Source organism: Protomyctophum bolini (genome assembly GCF_963924005.1).
Source record: "Protomyctophum bolini genome assembly, chromosome: 9".
Taxonomy (NCBI): Eukaryota; Metazoa; Chordata; class Actinopteri; order Myctophiformes; family Myctophidae; genus Protomyctophum; species Protomyctophum bolini.
In genome coordinates this window covers 6,244,720-6,264,600 of record NC_137870.1, presented here as the reverse complement: position 1 = coordinate 6,264,600, position 19,881 = coordinate 6,244,720, and the positions used below count along the sequence as shown (strand labels likewise).

Genomic DNA, 19,881 nt, shown 5'->3' with positions numbered 1-19,881 from the left:
GAATCCAAAGTAAAGATGTAACCTTAACCCCCCTCCTCAGGTTTTCTTGCTTGGCCGTATGACATTTCCCTCCGGCTTCCTTCTCTGCTTTGTGGAACCGCCATTGGTTACCATAGTTACCAGATGCCGCTGGACCCACCCCCGGGAGGAGCCAGAATCCTAGCTGAGGATCTCTTTGGAATCTTGTCGTCAAGTTGGGAGCCTGTCAAATTATGGGCAATGGACATGGTACTGTGTTAGTCTCCGAAGTTAAGTAAAACTATGGATACAAATCTAATGCAGATGTTGGAGTACACACACACACACACACACACACACACACACACACACACACACACACACACACACACACACACACACACACACACACACACACACACACACACACACACACACACACACACACACACACACACACACACACACACACACACATTTTGTTATTTGGTGTATGATTTAAGTGTCAGCTGTACGGGTTGGTGCGCTCAGGTGCGGCAGCTAACACCTGCAAGAAATTGCTGTGATTGCTACCAGGGGTCAGGGGCCTATTTCACGAAATTTGGATTAACTAATGCAGGATTTAAACCAAAACCAGGCTTGTTAAATCCTGGTCTGTACAGCCTGGTTTATTGTGTTCCACTAAAGCCTAGCAAGGATTTAGCCGCGTGAGTTTTGGACGCGTCCAAAAATAAAGCGGCTGGAGGAACCAAAGGCATTCATAGTTGGAAGCATAGGGATACTGACAGATCTTCAAAACAATTAATTATAATTTTTATCCCACGATTTTGTAACCCATTTTTCACAACTGTGTCAATTATCTAATGTAATCTACACACCCTCCACCAACCTATAGTCCCCATATATGGGGGACATGGGGAGAGCAACGGACTTGAACTCATGAGTGTCCAAGTTGCTCCTTTACACCTGACAAGGGGGAGTTTCCCTGGTTGGATGTAGCGCGTGGAAGGAACACGTTATTCCAACCAGTTCCTTTCCCCTCCATCAGGCTCCCCGGCTGGCCAGGGGGAGTCATATATAATTCATAATATTGTAGCATCGTGATATTTGGCCAGATCCCTCCTCTGAGGGAGGGGGTTGTTGCCCAGACTGGTGAACCATGGGTCATGGGTTCAATCCTGAGTCTTCTACCCACCCCGGGCCGGGCTACCTCAGCCTTCTACCCACCCCGAGCTACCTCAGCCTTCTACCCACCCCGGGCTACCTCAGCCTTCTACCCACCCCGGGCTACCTCAGCCACCCCCCTCTACCAACAGCCTACCTCCCCCTCCTCCTCAACCGCAGCGCCTCAGCCTACCTCCACCACTCCCGCTGCACCCCCCGCTCCAAGTCCACTCTGTGAAATCCGTAAATTGCTGGCTTTGTGCCGTAAACGCAGATCACTGGATTGTCTTGTGGATCTTTTGCTTAAGCCTCAACATATCCAGGTTAATTGGCTAAATTAATCTGACAAGATTAACCAGCTTTCATGAAAACGGTTAATCGCTGATCCAGGATATATATTAAACCAGGATATCTGTTAAATCCCGGTTTAATCTCTAATCCAAGTTTCGTGAAGAATGACCTACACTGATAAGATGCTACAGTATAGATGTTATGAAAAGATCAGCCTTAGTTTACCTTTTAGATAGGTCATAGGAGGTCATAGGACATATCTCCAAAATGTATTGTGAACAGCATGTTGGTCTATATTAGGACATGGGGAGCTTCTGGCTATATGTATTATGCCTTACCAGAAAGACTAAAGCTGCACTCATGGAGGTTTCTCACCCCCCCATGTCTGGTACACGGGCGTGTGGGTGTGTCCAGGTCCGAAGCCCCAAAGTCCTTCTTTCCTGCGTTGGTCACTGCAACAACATCACCTGTGTAGGGCTCTCGTTCCACAGCTTTTACAGCCTGGCACTGATGGATCACACCCGTGTGCAGAGGTGAGTGTCACACACACACACACACACACACACGCACACACACACACACACACACACACACACACACACAGTCACACACAGTCCAATACATTATGGTAGAGTTTGAGCACCGCAGATTTATATCAGATAAACAGTACCTTTTCCCTCTGGACCATCTTCTTGTAAAGGTAGTCTGGGAAAGTCCTGAGTGGGTAGAACTTTCCAGAGCCCTCTGAGCATGTGAAGATGCCATTTTCATAAACCAGCCGGCCACGGCTGATGGTAACCAGGGGTACACCATGGCAACGGAGTCCTTCATACAGATTCACATCTCCCCCTTGGAACTGGTTCTCCACTGAGATGGTCCTGAAGGGAACGTACGGGATTCATTCAGATAACTAATGTACAAAGTAAGACTAAAACTGTAGGCCCAATAGTAAAAAAGTGTATCACGTACTGTACACAAGAAAACATGAATCCATTTTGGCGTGACCTCGAAATCTAAATAACTTCTTCTAAATCCTAAATTTTTCTGAAATAAATATTTTCACGATTTTTCAAAAATAGCAGACCTACAAGCTCGTAGCACGCCACTCGGTGGCGCGCTATGAGCTTGTAGATCTGCTATTTTTCAATAGCTAAACTATAACATAATGTCTAAAACACCAAAAGGGTTTCCCGGTCCAGAATAGATTTTAAACAGCCTCAGGAGGCATGATATAATATGATAAATCCTGCAGAGAGAGACAAGATTGTCGATTCAGGGATTCCATACTTTGACCCCTCTGGATCCCAGACCACCACGTCAGCGTCTGCCCCGGGAACTATCCTGCCCTTCCTGGGGTATACGTTGTAGATCTTCGCTGCATTCGAGCTTGTGACGGCTACAAAACGGTTCTCGTCCATCTTACCTCCGACCTATAGGGCACATGACATGGTTGACCTCTTAAAAACAAGCACATAATACATACATACATAATACAAGCACGATAAGCTGTTGGTTTGCGTGTTAAGATTTTGGCTTTGCACTAGCTGTGTGGTCACAAATGAAAACGAGCTGGATTGAATAGATGATACCAAGGTCTGTGGCTAAACGGTACACAAATGACTGAGGGTCTACAGTAGGTGGCGCCAAAGGATTCTTATTTTAAGAATAACAATAGAGACAACTAAAGCAGAACCCCACCAGGCCAGGTTTCCTATACCCATTGCTCAGTCGTGGGTTGCAGAGATTTAGCATGTAATTGCAATCACTTTTTGCTATAGTAGCTAAAAGTATGTTTAGAAGAAAACGCAAAATCTCCCAGGTGTAAATGGGTAGAATATGTGGAGTTGCATCATGAGATAGGATCCAACAGGAAGCATGCGCACAACTCCAGAAATTCTACAGGTACTGGTCAAAAATATATGCACAATGAAAAGGAAGGGATGTCCGCACACTGTTTCACTGCTCCCAGGAAAATTATTTATTTATTGAACATCGTTTCGACCCTTGTGGGTCTTCGTACTCCAGGGAAACTACATTTGATAGTAGGCTACGTCCGTCCTATACAGTTAAAGAGTTATATAGCCAAAATGTGAAGTGAGCCATTACCATGAGGCCGATTTGAATGTCGAGGGGAGGTTCTTCCTTGGAACTGGGGACATGCTAAAGAAGGCATTTTGCTCCCATGTTGTATGTATATATGCGCCCTAACCATTCAGCTATATTGGATATTGGAGGAGTTGGTTTCCTCGCAAGCAAAGGAGAACAAAGGGTTTACACGTATACATACAATCATACATACATACCACTCCTCTCTCCCAGATGACGCTCATGCGGTCCTGGATGCCTGGGACCCCATGGGGGATCTTGGTGAAGTCGTCCTTGCCCATGGACTTCTGTTTCATGGTGAAGGGCCGGTGGTCAGACGCCACAACGTTTAGGGTGTCACTGTGAAGAGAGGAGGAGGGGTGAGAGACTGGGATGGTCGGTGATGTGTGCTATATATACGGTATTACAAACACATTTTTTGAGGAATTACAACAGTGGAACTGGGGACTGCAGATGGAAATTAGCAAATTTTGCTAAATCTGGTATATTTATGTGATGTTCATCAATATACACTGTCCCGACCAAATAAACGAATAAATAGTAAAGAACAGACCATGAATTCACACCAATGCATTGTAACAATAAAGAACAATGTGCCCGCACATAGTAGAAGTACAGAATCACACCTGCAATGCGCAGTGAGTAAGTAAAAGTGCAGTGTAGTGGTGTGTGTGTGTGTGTGTGTGTGTGTGTGTGTGTGTGTGTGTGTGTGTGTGTGTGTGTGTGTGTGTGTGTGTGCGTGCGTGCGTGCGTGCGTGCGTGCGTGCGTGCGTGTCAAGGTCAAGGTCAAGGTAAACTTTATTGTCCACAAGGGAAATTTGTCTTGGGCTTTCACCCCAGCTACAGCCACACATAAAACATCAAAGACAACAAAAATACATTACAGAGGAAGACACAACATTACACAATTGCACACATTATGTGGATTATCAGGCCTCACGTAGTTACCGCTGTTTCAGAGCCTCGTTCAGCATCTTAGTTGATGCTGATACAAATGATTTTTTTAATCTGATGTACTTCCACTTTGGTTCTTTGTATCTTCTCCCAGAGGGAAGAAGTACAAACTCGCCATTTAAAACATGGGTAACATCACTGACAATTTTTTGAGCCTGTTTTAATGTAGCCTGCTCATAAATAGACTGAAGAGAGGGGAGTTGTCTTACCCCTATGATCTTCCCTGCAGTCTGCACCAATCTTAACAGTTTGGACCTCAGTTGCACTGAGAGATTACCGAACCAAACTGTGATGCCAAACCTGACCAGGCTTTCCAAGACTGCTCGATAGAACACTAACATAAATCTTTGGTCAACACCATGAACCCTGAGACGTCGGAGGAAGTGCAGTCTTTGCTGTAGTTTACTACAGAGACTGTCAACATGTGTATTCCAAGTCATTGAGTTGTCAATACAGATCCCCAAGTATTTATATGAGGAGACCTGTGTGTGCGTGCGTGTGTGCGTGTCATTGACCCTCCAATGTGACCCACGAGGCTGACCGCTCAAAACAGCTGCAGCTGCAGCAGCGGTCCTATAGGCCTGTTCGGACAGATAGACACATGTGACCTACACACACACACTCAGTCACTACGGAGTGCTTTGAACCACTCAAAAATGTTCATGTGGCAAAAAGAGACATGAGTTAGAAGCTACACAGTTGCTTATGTATGGAAAACATACATATACTTCCAATACTCTATCTGTATCTGGTATGACATGTTCTGTTATGTGTGCCTTATTTGACTTACCTTCCTAGCAAGCTCATTAGGAATGTTGGTGTGTTTGGATCCAGGCGGAGGGGAGGCACAGTAACATAGGCAGCAGCATGGGCCCAGTCCTGGTGATAGTAGTGTAGACCGGTCAGCACAGCATGCGCTGTGGTTGTTTCCCCGTGGACAACCTTACCTGTTCCATAGACCACAGCATATACGTTGTGCATACAATATGCATGGGTGGCCACCAGTGCATCAGACGGTGCAAAAAATGTGCAAATCAATTAACTTAATCAAGTGACACCTGCGCTCAATATCTAAATGAACACTTATTTCACAAATAAATTAGTGAGTTAAGTTAATCACAATCACATTCAAAAGTGTTTTTACCGTCCAAAAGACAACGTGGTAATCAATATTCTGAGATAAGATGACTAATATACAGCATGGTGTGTATAGGTTTAATTGTACAACATGATGTTTTTTTCTTTCCATATCAGCAATAATTCTGTAAAAGTATGCATTGAGTGTGGAATGGTTCAATGGTTAAATACATTAGCCTTACCCTGCGTCTTGGCTGTGGCCACAACGTCTCCAGCAGACATGCTGGACACATTAACAATGTTAATGGGACAATGGGCCTAAAATAAAAAGTATATATTATAAATCGTTACGCTTTGTGTTTTATTATGTGCTTATATTAATGGACCACTTCACCACTTTTCAACCTATCTTCATATAATTGGTCCTCGCTAATGTTCATGTGGGTGGCTGTGGGTGTGGGCAGTTCAGAAACCCCGTCCAACAGTGACATCATCGTTAGGCAGATAAAAAAATATATATAAAATATATATATTTAGTATTTGTATTATCGTGAGAACGATGGCTTCCATTATCGCATTGCAACTTTTCAGGAATAGAAAGCCTGCCTTTTTCTATTAGCTTGGGTTCCCCATCGATGATGTCACTGGTCTGGTGGACAGGTTTCTGAACTGCCCCACAGCCCCTCCCATGAGACACAGACCGAGTAGAAAAACATTGTGGCATTTTGATCATGCACATTAGTGAGGACCAATACTGTACGAAGGTATATATGTAGGTTGAAATGTGATGAGGTGGTCCTGCAATGTGCCAGAGATTGTTCTCACCCTGTTGGCGATGGTAATCGCCCTGTGGGCTGCCTCTGCTTCCAACTGTTAAGGGAAAGACATTGTGATGTGATCATGCAGCATATATCAGGTGGCCTTTCTGAAATCTAAAGCAGAGGTTCCCAACCACTGGTATACTACTGGTGGTACACAGAGGAGTCGCCCAAAAAAGCAGAAAAAAGTCGAATGAAATATTTATTATTTATTATTTTAATATTTAATATAGAACACATGCAGCTACACAGCTACCAGTAAGACGCGCAAACGCGGGAAGCGAACGCAGCTGAGACCCTGCAGATCATGTCTGTCTGTCTGTCTGTCTGTGTGTCTGTCCCGCTGTTACTGTATATGTGGACCTGGCCCCTTTTGTGCCCATATATGGAGCTGAGTGGACCTGGCCCCTTTTGTGCCCATATATGGAGCTGAGTGATTGCTGATGCAACACACTCCATATTTGGATAGCGGGACAGACACACACACACAGACACACAGACAGACATGATCTGCTAGGTCTCATAGTAAGTGCTCACTGCATTCGCAATTAACCCTATTAATCCTGACGTCGAAATAAAAAACGTTATGACGCTATGAGCTTGTAGATCTGCTATTTTTCAATAGCTAAAGTATAACATAATGCTTAGTTAAAACACCAAAAGGGGTTCCCGTCCAGAATGGGTTTTATAGTGATGGTTATGTTATGTGTTGACTTGTCTTACGTTTAGACAATGTATTTCTATCCCATGTTTCTTTCTCTTTTCTCTTCTGTGCTCCGCTCACTCAAACTCTATCCTCGTTCTTCACAGAATACTACAAAATGATGGCGCACCCACTTTTCGTTGACAATAAACATTTAGATGTCTGCAGTGCAAACTCTCGTGGTTATAAAGTGCAGTACTGTATTGATATTCACAAAAAAATAAATCTAATTTCCACATGTCTCACCTCTTCAGGTCTACTGACTTCAAAGCCCTCTGGACCGCTGATTCCTAAGTCCAATGCTTCCTTTGCACCCTGGAAACATAGACAAAAGAAGAGAATAATAAAGGAAAACCGATATAATATCCACTATTAATTCAATTCATACACTGTTTCCAGTCCTTCATACTGATAAGAATGATGCCTGAAGAAGGTCTTTGACCGAAACGTTACCTAAATAAAGTGTTCGTATCGAAGTGCAGACGGTGTGCGACTGTGCGGATCTTTATGCACGTGTGCATGTTTTCTGAATACACTGAGCCCTGCCTACGCACCCGTCTCTGAGCACATCAGGTGTGCTCGTGTGCATAAGACTTTGTATTTAGTAACAAGCCATAATGTGTTCCTAATAACGTTACCTCTAATGAAGCATAATTGTAGTAGGCCTATAGTATAATGTCATGACAATGGTAGAAGTTGGGACCTGGTGTATAAATTACGGTACAGTTATTTATTAACAAGCCATAATGTGTTCCTAATAACATTACCTCTAATGAAGCATAATTGTAGTAGGCCTATAGTATAATGTCATGACAATGGTAGAAGTTGGGACCTGGTGTATAAATTACGGTACAGTTATTTAGTAACAAGCCATAATGTGTTCCTAATAAGAACACATGAAGCATGATAGTAGTATAGGCCTATAGTAGAAATAAGAACACATTAGTTCTAATTAAACCCTTAGGCTATACTATAGCCTAAGGGTTTAATTAGAACTAATTATTTCTATCCTATAGCTTATACTTTTCCACTATCCTATAGCCGCTATAGGATAGTGGAAAAGTATAAGCTATAGGATAGAAATAATAACATTAGGCATTATTAAGACGCCCTGAGAGCGAGGGTGCGCTGAAACAACAAGGGAATGCCCATACATGGACCTTTTTTTTACTTGACGGTTTCTTTCCGGCAGGGCGTAAAGCCGTAAATGTGTGCTAATTAGTAAGGCCTCGGGCCAGCCCAGTTGGGGCCCAGGTAGGGCCGGGCCTTAACTTTCGGGCCTGTTGTAGAACTAGTTTTCGCCAGCTGCTGGACTAATAACTTTGGGGCGTCTATAGCGTTTCATACATTGTAATCTGGGACGTAGTACGGTCGCAATTAATTAAAATAAAAGTGGCACACTTTTTTTTCAATAAAACGTTTTTTTTTTTTTTTTTTTTTTGCATCGTGACTACGAGCTGTGCGACCTCTCCTTCCTTTACACAAGATGATGGGGTAGTACCACTACCAGTTGACCTGTAGTAAGTCTCATGGTCGGGGGGGTAGGACCAAGTCTCATGGGATTTGGGATTTGTTTATAAACATTTTGGTATTTGTTTATAAACATTTGTGATTTGTTTATAAACATTTGTGATTTGTTTATAAACATTTGTGATTTGTTTATAAACATTTTGGGATTTGTTTATACACATTTGGGATTTGTTTACAAACATTTGGGATTTGTTTATAAACATTTGGGATTTGTAAGTCTCATGGGGGGGGTAGGACCACTTCCAGTTGACCTGTAGTAAGTCTCATGGTCGGGGGGGTAGGACCAAGTCTCATGGGATTTGTGATTTGTTTATAAACATTTTGGTATTTGTTTATAAACATTTGTGATTTGTTTATAAACATTTGTGATTTGTTTATAAACCTTTTGGGATTTGTTTATAAACATTTGGGATTTGTTTACAAACATTTGGGATTTGTTTATAAACATTTGGGATTTGTAAGTCTCATGGGGGGGGTAGGACCACATGATGACCAGGCATTTTATCACGAGAATAAGTGAATGATATGAAGATTTGTTGAAAATGGGTGAAATCGTCCTTGAATTAAACATTATGTTGTAATTTAGCTATTGAAAAATAGCAGATCTACATGCTCGTAGCGCGCCACCGAGTGGCGCGCTACGAGCTTGTAGGTCTGCTATTTTTGAAAAACCGTGAAAATATTTATTTCAGAAAACTGGAGGATTTAGAAGACCTAGGTCAGGCCTAAATGGGTTAAATCATGGCTATACTCACCTCTGCCACCAGTTCTCCGTTTTCAGCATGAACCCTGGCTATGGCTCCAATGTCTCTACAGTTCCGGAGCACCTGGTAGAGTTCACTGTCCCGCAGCATGTACGTGTCCTTATAGGCCATGAACATCTGGAAAGAGTTCACTCCTTTCTCTCTCGCCAGCTTCTCCATGTCCGCCCGCACCTGCAGGATGAGAAAGTGACTTAATAGTTGAGTAATACTCAGTATCTTAGTGTACTGTACTGTCAGACCAAGTGCAGAGAAAAGTGGATGCGACACATTGTGAGCTTGTAGATCTGCTATTTTCAAAAACTTGAAATGGGACATTCTGCATCATGGGTACTTTTTTACTTACGGTACTTTAAGTACATTTTGATGGCAATACTTTTGTACTTTTACTCAAGTCAATTTTTAATTCCCGGATTTTTACTTGTAACAACGTATTTCTACATAGCAGTATTGCTATACTTTTACTTAACCCAGTTTGACCTGATGCCGATTCTAAAAAAAAGGTTTTCTGAACGGTCAGTTGTTCTCAAACTATTTCATTACAAGGCTGTATGTAATTGGCCGTGGACCCCCCAACTCAAAATATGTTATTTCAGGGGCCTCCCAGAAGCAAATATTTGAATAAAAAATGTTTTCTTTGTAATGCTGTGATTAAGAATATAATGTTCAAAAATGTGAGTGTCCTTGAGCAAGACACTGAACCCCTAATTGCTCCCGATGTGCTAGTTGGTGCCTTGCATGGTTTCCGCTGCCATCGGTGTGTGAATGGGTGAATGTAATGCACAATCTATGTAAAGCGCCTTGGATAAAGGCGCTATATAAATGCACCATTTACCATTTACCATTTTGCACATGTTTTCCCGATTTCTCAAAAAGACTTTCCCCACCACTGACCTTGGGTCCCCACCAAGTGACCGCCACATGCAGAGCGTAGTCACAGCAGGCTTTGGGGTCGGCCACGCCGCGGCACTTGTCGTACGCCTCCAGCAAAGACTCATTCTTCTCTGGAAGCACATGTCCGATCACCATAGTGGTACCACCAGCCAGAGCGGCCTAGTAGAGGAGGAGACACATGCACACATACAGTCATATTCAGACATTGTGGGCACACATAACGGTGTGCCTGCTGTTGTTCTAGAAAACATAAATTAATTTGTGCAGCCACCCTGTGATGTGAAAATAGCTGATCTACAAGCGTTGCGACTAGGCATTGAGAGCTTGTAGATCGGCTATTTTCTTTCCTATATTATTTGATAGAGCCAATGTTGACCAGTTTTATAGTATAGTTTGATGCAGTAATAATAATAATAATAATAATTTAAAAAAACATTGTCACTTGACACTTGACCGGAAAATATATAAGAATCACGTGGGGACCCGACCCACAGGTTGAGAACCTCTGATCTACAGTAGGCTCATGTCAGTCATCATCTATATTAACATATCAACGATGTATGAATCCAAATGTGGGGGCGGCAGTGGCTCAGGAGGTATATAGAGCGGCTGCTTGCTAGCCTGGCGCAGCCAGACTTTATCCGCCCCCTAATGCATAATATGCATATGCAGTGCAGCGCAGTGGTATATTAGTATCGCAACGTGTCCTTGAGCAAGACACTGAACCCATGCGACGCATTGTGAGCTTGTAGATCGGCTATTTTCCAAAGATTTTCTGCAGTATAAGTACTTTTACTTTTAGCACTTTAAGTACATTTTGATGGCGATACTTTTGTACTTTTAATTGAGTACATTTTGAATACGGGACTTTTACTTGTAACAGAGTACACATCTACATTGCAGTATCTATACATGTACTTAACCCATTCTGGACGGGAACCCCTTTTGGTGTTTTAACTAAGCATTATGTTATACTTTAGCTATTGAAAAATAGCAGATCTACAAGCTCATAGGCCTAAATGTGTTTAAGTGAAACCTTTGAGTAGCCACCATACTGGAGCCACTGGAGCCACCACACTGAAACCTTTGAGTAAGCACCATACTGGAGCCACTGGAGCCACCACACTGAAACCTTTGAGTAGCCACCATGCTGGAGCCACTGGAGCCACCACACTGAAACCTTTGAGTAAGCACCATACTGGAGCCACTGGAGCCACCACACTGAAACCTTTGAGTAGCCACCATGCTGGAGCCACTGGAGCCACCACACTGAAACCTTTGAGTAGCCACCATACTGGAGCCACTGGAGCCACCACACTGAAACCTTTGAGTAAGCACCATACTGGAGCCACTGGAGCCACCACACTGAAACCTTTGAGTAGCCACCATACTGGAGCCACTGGAGCCACCACACTGAAACCTTTGAGTAAGCACCATACTGGAGCCACTGGAGCCACTGGAGCCACCACACTGAAACCTTTGAGTAGCCACCATACTGGAGCCACTGGAGCCACTGGAGCCACCACACTGAAACCTTTGAGTAGCCACCATACTGGAGCCACTGGAGCCACCACGCTGAAACCTTTGAGTAGCCACCATACTGGAGCCACTGGAGCCACCACACTGAAACCTTTGAGTAGCCACCATACTGGAGCCACTGGAGCCACCACGCTGAAACCTTTGAGTAGCCACCATACTGGAGCCACTGGAGCCACCACACTGAAACCTTTGAGTAGCCACCATACTGGAGCCACTGGAGCCACCACACTGAAACCTTTGAGTAGCCACCATACTGGAGCCACTGGAGCCACTGGAGCCACCACACTGAAACCTTTGAGTAAGCACCATACTGGAGCCACTGGAGCCACCACACTGAAACCTTTGAGTAAGCACCATACTGGAGCCACTGGAGCCACCACACTGAAACCTTTGAGTAAGCACCATACTGGAGCCACTGGAGCCACCACACTGAAACCTTTGAGTAGCCACCATACTGGAGCCACTGGAGCCACCACACTGAAACCTTTGAGTAGCCACCATACTGGAGCCACTGGAGCCACCACACTGAAACCTTTGAGTAGCCACCATACTGGAGCCACTGGAGCCACTGGAGCCACCACACTGAAACCTTTGAGTAAGCTGCACCATAATGGAGCCACTGGAGCCACCACACTGAAACCTTTGAGTAGCCACCATACTGGAGCCACTGGAGCCACCACACTGAAACCTTTGAGTAGCCACCATACTGGAGCCACTGGAGCCACCACACTGAAACCTTTGAGTAGCCACCATACTGGAGCCACTGGAGCCACTGAAGCCACCACACTGAAACCTTTGAGTAAGCACCATACTGGAGCCACCACACTGAAACCTTTGAGTAGCCACCATACTGGAGCCACTGGAGCCACCACACTGAAACCTTTGAGTGAGCACCATACTGGAGCCACTGGAGCCACCACACAGAAACCTTTGAGTAGCCACCATGCCGGTCCTCCTCCCTATACCTTGGTGCCGCTGTAGTAGTCGTCCGCCGCGGTGGCGTTCATGAAGGTCTCCTGGAGGTGCACGGAGGTGTCGATGCCGCCCGGCAGCACCAGTTTCCCCGCGGCGTGGATCACCCTGGCCCCGCCCGGGACCATCATCTCCTTCCCCACCTGCTGGATGAGGCCGTGCTCCATGTAGACGTCCGCCTCCACGCTGCAGTCGTCGTTCACCACCCTGCCGCCCTTTATCAGGATCCGACTCGTTGTTGTTGCTGTGCCGGAAGACATGGTGGCCGTACTGTATATAGCTCTGGAAGAGACACAGAGACACAGGTATAACCCATTCTGACCTGAGATCAGATTCATACGAGGTTTCCACTGGACACACACTGGTCTGATGAACCCATTCTGACCTGAGATCAGATTCTAAAAATGTCAGTCGTTCTTCGATTTTTCAAAAATAGCAGACCTACAAGCTCGTAGCGCGTCACTCGGTGGCGCGCTATGAGCTTGTAGATCTGCTATTTTTCAATAGCTAAAGCACAACATGATGCTAACACCAAAACGGGTTCCCGGTCAGAATGGGATAAGTATTATAAGGCGTTTTATTGATGTTACATTTTCTGTTTATGTGTCTGTTGAATGTCAGTGCAGATGCACAATTGATCCTGCGAGGCTGCATCTGTTTAATTTATTATTGGTTTTAATTCACCATATTTTGTTTAAATCAGCAATATTGCTGTTTATAGGCACTTAATCCAGAATGATTTACAGTAAGCATATATTAAAGCGTTTTAATGTCAGGAGACAAACTGTAGTTGAAGATATACATACTGTATTGATTTAAAATGAATATATAAGATACAAAAAGTGTAATAAAATAATTGTATTCCACGAATCAATCAATCAACCAATCAAACATTAATATTCATTCTCATAATAATAATCGCGTCATCACAATATTTTGCTAAATAAATTGGATTATTATTTCAGATGAAATCTGGCAGTATAATGGCCTAGCGGGCACCTAGACTGCATGGTAAGCCTGACGGCGTGTCGCGGGTTCGACTCCCGACTAACTTTGCTGCGTGTCACCCCCCCCCCCCATCTCTCTCCCCATTTCCTGTCAATTTACTTTCAATAAAAATATCTAAAAGTGGCAGTACTATAAAGTATGCGTTGTAGTCTTACTAGAATAGCCCATTACTGTACAGTCAGTATCACAAAATAAATAAACAAAACATTATGACAAGGACAAAAACTAAAAACATACATACCTGTTCTATGGGCCTTACCACTCCAGGCGTCTTTATGGTTACTTTGTGTGAAAATCACAGTATGCTACAGAATCCGTAGAGCCAGAAGCCGATCGCAGCATCCCAAAAGTGCAAGACCTGAGAGAGATGTTTCAATCACCAGCATCTAAAGCTGGCAGGGGCTGTGGGCAGTTGAGAAACCGTCCTCCAGTGACATCATCGATGGGGAATACAAGCCAATAGAAACTGCAGGCTTTCTAGTCCTGAAAAGTTACAATGCGAAAATGGAAGCCATCTATCTGTAGAGTAGAAAAACCGTGCCATTTCATCATGATTAGGACCTATTATATGAAGATAGGTTGAAAAGTGGTGAAGTGGTCCTTTAAGCAACTTTAGGCACAGGGGCCAACATTGGCACAGGGGAGGCCTAGAGCCACTTCCCTTTGCAGTATCAGTGTATTGGTATGTCTCAGCAGCACCAATTCAACCATGAACATTTGATGCACATTTTAGAGGCCTTAAGTTGACAGAATGTTTGGACAGTGCTTATACACGTAACACAGCTCCTTGGTGGTTGAGCAACAGTGATAGGAAGGAATATTGATTCTTTTCATATTCATAACCCCAAAGCACTGCATTTGGAGTTAAATACAGAAATGACACGGTCAAATCCTCAGTATTAATTTAACTGCGAGAATGTTCAAAATGTAGTACGTTTCTTTTCCCTTACTCCAATATGTTGTCAATTTCAATTCAATGTTCATCACTCCCATCCATTGATAACCAAGCTGTTGACATTCCATGACAGGCATAGAAAATATGCAAGACTTTAGTATTATGAAAGGAATTAGATGCAGCACCTTGCCTTCCATAAGCAGCTTTGGGTTTGCTAACATAAACCCTGGAGTGAGACTTATAGGCAACCCTGGGCTGGCATGGTTCCAGTGGTTATAACGGCGTCCATGGCATGCGCTAATTGGAACGATGAGAGCTATAGTGACCCCCATCTCTCTTTGGGCCGCTACAGGTTCTTTCACCCCCGACCTCTGGCTGCTTCTTTCTGTCCCACAATGGGATTACGGGCTGTGCTGCGCTGAGAGAGGAGAACCAGGGGTCTCAGACGGCGCCCTGGGGGGTCCTACACACAAACCCACAAGCCCCTTTGGAAGAGTCTCAGTCCTAATACAGCCAAATCAGGGAGGGTAAGCGGGGGGGGGGGTGACAAAGGAGAGGAAGGGGAGAAAAGAGATTAGTGCTGGTACTTTTATTAAAAAGTAGTTTTATTAAAACTCTGATCGACTTTCTCCCTTTCACTTACTGCTGTGTTATAATATCGTGCACCCTTATTTTGAAGTGTTTCCCGTTGTCCTTGTAACCCTGTTACCTCTGTTGTCTGACCCTGCCCTGTGATTATTGATTATTGATTATGATCGGTTCACCTGGCTGTGTTGAGTTAGTTCCTGAGTGAAATGACCCTCATGTGTTCTGCTCCTCTTTGCCTGTTAGGTGTGGAGTTTGTGCATTTTGGTGGTCCATCCATCCATCCATCCATCTTCAACCGCTTAAAAAAAGCAGACCTGTTCTTGCTGGAATACTGCCAGCGGATCCTCGTGTGAACACTGCCCCACAGAAAACAATACAGAACTGTATATTGGATTCTAAATCTTGATATGCCTGTTTTTTCCAGAGCTTGTCAATTGATGATGGTTATTTTTATAATAAACCCAGTTGTGGGCAATTAGGCCGTTGCTTAAAACAAAAAAATAGGTGGTGATATAGAAAGCGATAACAGACTTTTTCCTACATAAAAAAAAATACATGTGCTATTCAGTGGATGTGGGCCCCTAGGATGTCTCCACTGTGGCCTAGTGGCCGTTGTTTGTGTTATAGCGCTTCTTTGTTATGGTTTACTTTGTCCTTGGAGCAGCTACAGTATAATTCTGCCCAGTGCTCTGGGCAGAACTAACTCAACACTGACCTGAGTGTACATATGTTCTGGGAGTGTCCCAGGGTCAAGACATTCTGGTCTCCGGTAGCTAGGACCTTATCTGAAATATTTACAATGGAGATACCATGTCTCCCTCAGAATTTTTTGTTAAACGATGATTCCACACTCTCAATACCAGTCATAAAAAATGAATATGTATGTATGTTGTATGTATGTATGTACACATGCCTACTTTTCAATCCTTATTTATAAGTCTAACAACCAAGATTTCTATATATTGTCAAACTAACTGATGAAATGTCTGTTCTTGTTGCAATGATAATTGGAACCTTGGGGGGGGGGCGATGGGGGAATTGTAATGAAAATGAAAAATGCTTAATAAAAACTTGGTCACAAAAAAAAAACACTGACCTGAGTGTTATTGTACTTCTACCCATCATGTTTACATAAAGCATACATCAGTACCTGAGAATATTGTCTTGACTCCTATATATTGCCTATATATTGCCTATATATTATTGATTGATCGTGAATTCCACGAGAGCAGACATGGTTGTTTCAGGTTGACCACCCAAATTAGCTGCTCTGATGGATCAAATCACTATATCTCGATCCCTTCTACAAGCTCTGGCTTCTCCCCTCTCTTCTTATCCCGTCTGTCTGCTATTCAACCAGGCATCGTCGGACAGCATGGGTCAATCTTTCCGCATGCAAGGGGAGGCCGCCCTCCCTTGCATGTGGAAAGAGGGACCCATGCTATCCGACGAACTCACGCTCTTAAGAGGGTAAGAGGCCACCTCTTACCCTTTATCCCTAAACTTCTATGCCATATTTTACTCTCGAAAAACATTTTAAAATAGTTCAACTAGCTGATCTACATGACACATTGTGTGAACTTGTAGGTCGGCTATTTGAACTATTAAAAATGTTTTTCAAAATAGTAAGAAATAACAAATAAGTTTAGGGATAAGGCGTCGTTTAGGGCAAGATATAGCTCGTTATACCAGATATAGCACACCTGCCATGGGTGGGCAGGCGTGAATTCAGGAAGCCGCGTCCATTGAGAACCCAATGGAATAAACTCAGAACAGGCATATTGACCATATAAACAAATTAAACCATGAGATGCAGCTTCCCCTCTCCCCTAGTCTCGGAGACAGACGGACCCCTACCACAACTGAAGACAATGGCGAGAGATTTCCAAAGCCGTTTAAGTTCAAAACCTGCAGGGACAAGAGACCCGCAGATCCACAGGGGTCCCCCTCCCTCAGCTTAAGCTAAAGCAAATATTTAACTACCTTGGGATTAGCTGGGATATCTAATCAATCCGCAGTGTGAGTGAGCTGCATGGGACTGGAAGTAGTAGACTAGACTTTTAATTGGACTGAAAATGATGTCTTATATTTAGAGGTTGTGCAGACTTGTGTAGATCGAGGAAGGTCAAATACATACATTTAAACCGGTTCCTATATTCTCGGGTTAATATTTGGTGAAAATAGCAGATCTACAAGCTCATAACACATCACAACGAGACACGTTGTGTCCTTGTACAGATTGGCTATTTTATAGCTAAGAGATTTGGTGTAAACAAATAAGGGTCCTCCCTGGGGGACCAGTCAATGAAGGGTTTTAAGTGGCAGCTCATTAGAGCAGTATTTCTCAACCAGTGCGTTGAAAATGTGTTGCACGATGTTCTGACAACACTATTTCCATGGTACCCTAGGGCAGTGTTTCCCAACCTGTGCTACGCGGAGCTATGGTGCTCCTCTTGATGTCTCCAAGTGTTCCGCCTGATTTTAACTAAATTAACACTATCCCTCCCCCGAAAGCAAAAGCTATTGAGCTGCAGGCTTCCTATTGTTGCGTCGTTGTTGTCACACGTCTAACCATTAGACATGCGATAACTACAACACGGAACAATAGACTCTAACGACCCTCGGCCATTGAAATGTTAATGCTTAGATGCATGCAGAAGACGCTACATTTTGCTCCCTCCAGAAAGACTGGAGCGCGCAGAGTGCATATTCACGTAGACGGCAGACACACACAGTCCCGACCCAAACACTGAGGAGGTAAAGTAAACGTGACGTTGTTGTGATTAAACATAATGTGCCACGAAAAATAGCTGTCCAAAATAGCTTTCCATAGATGTCCAAACATGATCGCCTCGTTCGGCCAACAAAATATATCTCCCTCCCTTCACAGAAGCGCAGCGATGCCTGATTTATTCTTCGTCGTACACGTGTTATGCTTGCATGCTGAAAATGGCTGATCTACAAGCTCACAGCGCGTTGCGGACGCAACGCGTTGTGAGCTTGTCGATCAGCTATTTTCAGCACGTGGAAATAAGCAGGCTGTGAGAACTGAGACCCTTCACAATAAAAGCATGCAGCATTCACAAGTTGGCTCATAATAAAGAAAGGAAAAGGATTAGGTGGCATTTCACATTTCATATGAGCAATTTTTTTGAAACTGAGGCTCTGTCTCTGTCCTTTTCTTTCTCTTTGAAGTTATTTGATGAGTGCTGTCATGTGTGTTTTTAAAAGTATATTTACTTTTACGTTTTACTATATATTTAATATATATATATTTAATATATATATATATATATATATATATTTATATATATATATATATATATATATATACACCCCCCCCCCCCCCCAGGTGTTCCCCGAGATTTTAGGGCTATGAAAAGTGTTCCCTGGGACAAAAAAGGTTGGGAAACACTGCCCTAGGGGACACGGGGAGAGACAGCGAGAGACAGCGTCCCCAGTGGGAATTGAACCCATGGACCTTCTACTGTAGCTGTGAGGCGACAGCACCGACTGTGCCACCGTGCCCCCTGATTTTTGTCTGTTTCTGACAGTGAAAACTTCACCGTGAATTAATCTAGAAATGCCTATTGAATCAAATGTAACGGGTGCATACAGAAATGTTTGTGAAATATTTTTTTGCAGCCCCACCCTTGAATGGGGCACATTTGGTAGCTATCTAATTAATAAATAACAGAGAGAAACAATGGAATGCAGGTTAAGGCAGGTGAATTATTTGTGAAACATAGTTTTGATGTTTTTTTTATGTGAAAGATCTTTCTCATCCAAAAGAGGAAAGTTGACAGTGAAAACATTACATTCAAAGAATGAAACTATGACTATAAATTCATCCTATGGAGGTTTCATCTATGCAAATTAATTGCTGTCCATACAGTATGTGGTATTTTTGGTCATGCTTCAGTAGACTGAAGCATTCAGCAGTGTTGCCATGTCTGCTTATTATAATCGACTTTGGGCTTGTTTTTCTGTAAAGTTGCTTGTAATTATACTTTTTTTGGCTATGTTTTTAAAGTGTAGTTGCTTATTTGGGCTTTTGTGCCAGGGATCCCTAACCTGACGCTGCCAGATCCAAGAAGCTTTGTTTCACAGCTTATTGGGATCTGGGATCTCGGAAGCAAATTCGATGACGGGGCTGTTCCTTTTTTTCAAGATACTTGGTAGATGATTGGATTGGACCGTCTGTCTATCACCGTGTGGGCGTGCAATGTCACAACCAATCATATTGACGTGTCTATATAGCTTCACATCCGGTTTTGCACATATCCCGCCCTTAGCTCACGCTGATTGGTTCGGTGCGGAACGGATCGGTGTTAGCTCAACTCCCTGAGAGATCCCAGATGGAAGCTGTGTTGGGGAACATGGTTACCCAATACGGCCCCCATCTGGCAGTACCAGATGTTTTCAAATGTTTCAAAAATCATTCCACATTTTCCCCCTTTTCAAGATTTATTTTTCTTTTTTTCTCCCTTTTCATAGCAGATCAGCTTACACTAAAGTGCTCGTCTTCAGAGCTTGTTGTCATAGACCTAGTTGCTTATTTATCATGCCAAATCTGGCAACACTGGCAATCATTCTTCAGCCTGTTCTAGGGTAGCCTATAGC

At 43.5% G+C, this 19,881-nt stretch overlaps 1 protein-coding gene across 1 annotated transcript; it reads right to left on the bottom strand.

Annotated features, from left to right (window-relative positions):
* Nucleotides 1–49: 49 nt before the first annotated feature.
* Nucleotides 50–13,027, bottom strand: LOC308320813 (dihydropyrimidinase-related protein 5-like; the record flags this gene model as incomplete). The annotated part of the gene is made up of 12 exons (XM_080771493.1): nt 50–202; nt 1,752–1,920; nt 2,084–2,291; nt 2,701–2,843; nt 3,717–3,858; nt 5,264–5,420; nt 5,793–5,868; nt 6,376–6,420; nt 7,318–7,386; nt 9,357–9,536; nt 10,257–10,415; nt 12,761–13,027. 12 exons carry the CDS (start codon nt 13,025–13,027, stop codon nt 117–119), a joined length of 1,701 nt encoding a protein of 566 aa, XP_080627619.1. The 3' UTR covers nt 50–116.
* Nucleotides 13,028–19,881: the final 6,854 nt, after the last annotated feature.